The sequence below is a fragment of the Papaver somniferum genome, chromosome 6 (genome assembly GCF_003573695.1).
Source record: "Papaver somniferum cultivar HN1 chromosome 6, ASM357369v1, whole genome shotgun sequence".
NCBI classification, from domain to species: Eukaryota; Viridiplantae; Streptophyta; class Magnoliopsida; order Ranunculales; family Papaveraceae; genus Papaver; species Papaver somniferum.
In genome coordinates, this window is record NC_039363.1 from 64,516,241 (window position 1) to 64,521,760 (window position 5,520).

The 5,520-nt window shown below is 38.5% G+C and overlaps 1 protein-coding gene across 1 annotated transcript; it reads right to left on the reverse strand.

Moving 5' to 3' along the window:
* Positions 1-2,791: 2,791 nt before the first annotated feature.
* LOC113285724 lies at positions 2,792-4,939 on the reverse strand. Its single transcript, XM_026534495.1, has 6 exons — positions 4,598-4,939; positions 3,804-3,868; positions 3,647-3,730; positions 3,495-3,541; positions 3,230-3,286; positions 2,792-3,024 (listed from the first exon to the last, which is right to left on the reverse strand). Exons 1-5 carry the CDS (start codon positions 4,728-4,730, stop codon positions 3,250-3,252), a joined length of 366 nt encoding a protein of 121 aa, XP_026390280.1. The 5' UTR covers positions 4,731-4,939; the 3' UTR covers positions 2,792-3,024; positions 3,230-3,249.
* Positions 4,940-5,520: the final 581 nt, after the last annotated feature.

Below are 5,520 nucleotides of genomic sequence, written 5' to 3' on the forward strand. Positions count from 1 at the left end.
TTGAGGGTAAAAACTGATTCTGCTGTTTTTGGTAAATTTGGGTGTGTTGATGAGAAACGAATTCAAACCCTAAAAAAATATACTGCACAGGAGTACTTTTAGATTCGAGAGATGAATCTGTAAGACTCTAGCCTAGACCAAGAAATGGTCGTTCCAGATTCAATTAGGTCACAAAGTGAAGGAGAAGGGTTAATCTTAGGGAGGGAAGCGAAGAAGGTGTTTGAGATCAGAATGTTGAATATGAAGGTATGGCTGTTTATGACTTGTATCATAATATGGTTTCTGTCTACTTATGTTGATAACACTCGTGTTATGTGTTGAAATAGGTTGAAATCCTATTTATACAAGTCATTGAGCGCACCCCTGATCTCGTAGGAAGTGGAGGCTGTTAAGTAGTGGAGAAGTGGGGTTGTGTAAAAGTGGTGATCACCATGTTTCCATTAAGAAGGAAAACTGGGCACACTTTCACCCATTACTCCTATTGTTGTTAACCGTCCATCCTTTCCTGACACTTTCTTGTGATGGGCGCGTTGCAGGCCGCACGCTGTTAACCGCCAGACCAATACCCCATTGAGCATCCCCTAGTTTGTGACATGTTTGATGTCTCGAGTAAATGGGTGAAGCCGTGAGACTCGCCGCTAAAAGCAGCACATAGTGCTTTTAGGTCAAATAATAAATTATTTTTGAAATCAATATCTATAAAACATCGTTTATGATCGATGTATATAAAGCATCGCTTTTAAAAAAGCAGCTGAAAATAATCTATGTGCAGAAAACATCGTTGTTTTAGAATTCGTTCAAATTATTCGCGAATTGAGCCTCTTAAAAAGTAGCATGATCGACCACCTTTGGGCGATCGTTTGGGGGTGAACTACCACTTGGTCGATCGCTCCATGTGGAAGAGGGGTGGCCGATGATCACAGTATTACCCTGTTGGCCTCCTGAAAATAAATCTAAACCATCCGACTAGGCTAGCGAAGTTGGATGGACGAGATGATTTGCGGTAGTTGTTCATTGCCGCTAATTTATTTTTAGGGTTTAAAGTCGTGCGGCCAACCTAATTTTGGCCAAACGGTTTGGGGTGTTTGTCACTGATTTGGACAAGTCGATTAAGTATACATAAAGATGGGTTGCCGACGATCTTGTCATCATCTCATTGGCCGCCTGTAATTGGATCTAGGTCGTCCAACTAGGATGGCGAAGATGGGTGGCCATGATCGATTTGCAATAGTTGTGTAATGCCGCTAACTCAATTTAGGGTTTAAAGAACCGCGTGATCGCCCGATTTTAGGAAAACGGTTTGGTGCCTTCTTGGCTCGCTGCGGGCAGATCGATCGACCATGGGTAGAGTTTGGTCGCCGATGAACACGCTAGCACTTCTTTAATTGTTCGAAGGAAGATCTAATCCGTCCAACTAGGCTAGCTAAGTTGGGCGGCCGTGATGTTTTTGAGACCGTTTTGGTCGGTCTTAGCTCGTTTGAGATTTTTTAACAGCGCAATCACCCATGTTCTGGCTAAAGTTTGAGGGTGTTGCGGGTGAACTAGATGGATTCCGACCGGCTAGGATGTTAGTGGGCCCACGGTGGTCGTCATGATGATCGCCTAGTTCCGCTAGGAGTAGGCTAGACTTAATGAATTGCGTGGCCAAATCATGTGGCCGTGATCATTTTTAAAGACTGACATGGACAGTCTAGATTTTCCTTAAGGAAATTAAACATCCTCGAAGAGCTAAGTTTTAATTAAAAGTGTTCGACACGCCGATATCTTTGTCAGAGAGTCGTGTAGCCTATTGAGTGTTTTCATGCGGGTCTCAATACTGACACTTCGGGAGATTCATGCTACTCCGCTGCGAGTGAATATTAACCGTCATGTCATGCCAATATTGAGAGTTCGGCTGGGAACATAGCATAAGAAAATACTAGGCAGGCCATGCATTATTGAATAATGCAGTAGGTTAAAATTTACAGAATATCTGGGATTGTTGCTTCATGCACCATTATGGATAAATTTTATAAATATGTTGAATTGTTCAATATATATGTAAGTAAAGAGGTTTGAACACTCATTACTTTTGAATGACCCAGTCTCTTTGCAGAATAACGGCGCATTAAATACACGGTTTTACGATTTTAGCACTGAACTAAAAACTACTATGAACAATACTTAACCGATTTAAGAAATTTAACCAACCCAGTTTGCAAATGGGTACGCAAACTTAAGTTCCGAACTTTGGTCATGTCCGTCAGTTCGTAAACCAGTATGCATACTGTCGTTCCGGACCTAACTCAGGTGAAACCATTCACATACTGGTACGCAAACTTGATTCCTGGACTTTAACAGTTAAAACCGTTTGCATACTGGTATGCAAACTTGGTTCCCGGACCTGCACTACACCAAAACCTCCGATTTGGGATGGATATGAGCGTTGCAATGAATTTCACCAACGCGTACATCCGTTGGGAATATGGTGTAGGAAATTTTTGTACAACGCTTAAATTCGTTGGTCAAATTAATTTGTGCAACACCTACAAACGTTGGTCACCTGGTATACCAACGTTTCTTGAGCAACGTATTCTTTAATTTGTGCAATGTTTATTATAATTTAGGCAACGTATTACTCTAATTTGAGCAATATTTATATACGTCGCAAACCAATTTACAGGTATAAAAAAATATCCCACAATGATTCCGGGTAAAAAATTAATTCCGACGATTATTTCGGCGGTTTTATGCACCTTCATATAATCAATTAAAAGACCCAATTTTTCATATGGTTGGTCATCAACATATTCATAAAAAAGAAAGGCCAAGTTTGAACAAGTATATAGATATAAGATGAGATTGCCATACATGTGCAGAAAATTTACTAAGAGCATTTATCCCAATTCCATACGCGAGACACTCGATCACTAAGAGCATCATATGCAGGTTGGAAATTTGCATAAAATTCGAAAACATCCATATACTCTTCTAACCTTTTCTCTTCAGTACAACCTTATGAACAGGTTGAGTGCCAGGAGGAACCTGTAACCAAGACCGGGATAAAATTACATTACCTGGGATAAGTTCTGAATACATAACTGAATAAAAAATACTGCATTTAGATATGGTCGTCGTAAAAATTATGAGCAGAGAACTACAGATGGGCGGTTCATGATTTGTCCCATAGTTTCCAGACACGATAAATTGATCTTTCGTCCAATAAAGTAATAGCAAGAACTCCACATACCTTGAGAACAACATCCCCAGTTAGAGTTGGGACTTGAACCGTTCCACCAAGAATTTCCTATAAAAGAAACAACCCAAACAAGAATCTGGTTAATCTTCCTCGTGCATGAACTAGAAACTCATTCTTACCTACAATCCGCTCAAGTATAAGAAGCTGAATCAGCAAGTTCAGGTAACCCATACAACCACACATGGAAACTCGAACCTCAGAAATGAACTCATGGAAACAGAGTAAGAACATGTGCAAAGGTATGCTAGATAAGCACCTCATGAAAAGAACGGGTATTGTTGCAGAAAGCCTTCCCAGTTCAATCTGCAGTAGGAAAAGCATATGAAACAGGAATTCTTGGTCTTGCATAAATGTTAATGCCTCCAAAACCACCAGAAGATAGGAACTGGTGAGGATTCAAATGCATACCTTTCGAAAACAAATCAGATAGGAACACTGGTCGGTTAGCATGGAATTGAACAGCAACTCTTCAATACTCCACAAGTAACTGAACTGCAATCACCACATCAGACTTGAAACATCATCCCAATATATAGAAGAACATTGAAAAGTAGAGAACCCTTACCAGTAAGAATGATAGAAAATCATTGTCAAGAACCGGTACCAAACTGGTGCAAGGAAACCTGTTACCTGAAAAAGAAAAGAAAAGAGAAACTCCATATTATATAACAGGAGTATACCAACCTTCCCCTTCTTCCTTTATCCGGTCTTGGGACCGGCAACGCATTCGCATTGGCGGAGTTAAAAAGGTTTGACATTAAAAAGAACAAGAAACAATATATATATATGGGATAAACTCCATTAAGCACAGATACCACAAAAAACTAATAAAAACAGAGTAGACAAATGCATAGTCTGTCTAATCTTCCTACAGCCAAAAAACACCTAAAAAGAAGACTGTAGAATTCACTCTTATATTAAGCGATCTCCCTAGTCAGTATACCCAAAAACAAAAATCCTGTAAGATACGCTATTATCTATCTTCCTTTGTGTCAAAATACCCAAAAAAAAAGGAAGTCTGCAGGAGATGCTGTGTTTATCAAAATACCCTTTGGCAAAATACCCAATCCTAAAAAGTTTCACTATTTGCAGGAGTGAAATAAGTGTCGTTATTCACATTTCTGAAGTATACTTACATGTGCCATCAGTTACAGATGATAGCTAAAATAAGGAAATGGTAAATTAGATATCACCTCAAAACATTTTAAGGAAAGTAAAGTATGAATGGTATAAAAGCGACGTATAATATTCTAGCTAGTAATTTCACTCACGTATTTTAGTAATTCAACCTAACAAACAATCACTCATGCAACAATGCCAGGATGTACATGTCTGTAAGCTCAAACAAAAAACACCTACGCTGGTCAAATGATGATCCCTGTAATGGCAGGTAAAAATAGGGATGGAGATATACTAATGCAAGTGCAAATAGCTTCTGAGATGCAGCTAGCAATTGATAAGCGTTATCATCATCACTAGGCGGCTTACTCATTTCTAGTAACAAAGCTTGCAACACGCCTCAGCAAAGAAGATGTAACCACCTATTCATGGCTAGTATCCTCAAGTTCCAAAATCCGAACATTGAACAGAATGAGATGCTGACTAAATTCCCTCTGAATCTTGACAACTATTATATAGCCATAGTTGTAATACAATTATCAATATTACAGCATCAATCCCTATTCAGACTCAGGAATTGGGATATCATAACCTAGCTGCTAATAAACCCATTCTATTCTTGTAAGAATGTTAAAGGTTATATACAGATAACAAACCCAAGATCAAACTTGTGCATAGAATGTTAGTTATGATCGAAGTTAAAAAATTAGAACATAAACACTATGTCAACAGTAAGTCAAACAATTCATGTCTTAACTCTTTAACTACTCTCTGATTGTATTGGTTGAAAGGAGAAAGATTGAAAGAGAACTAGAAAACCAACAGACAACAACTAAAACTTGTCGCAGTTGAACCCTACCACTGCCATATAAGAAGAAACTCAAACACAAGACAACCAAAAACAAGTCCTAAAAGTCTTAGAAGCTCTAAAACAAATTTCTCAAGATCTCAAAAACAAACCCACACAAAATCTCAACTCAAATTCCACTAAAGCTCTATTAGAACTAAAACTGAAGGAGATATTATTCTATTCAGTTGAATGCACAGGACATGACCCTTCCAATCCCTCTCATTTCAGGACATCCAGCAGTAACAAATCAAATACATTTAAAAAATTAAAAACTTAACCCTAACACATTAGAACATACAAATCTTAAAAACTT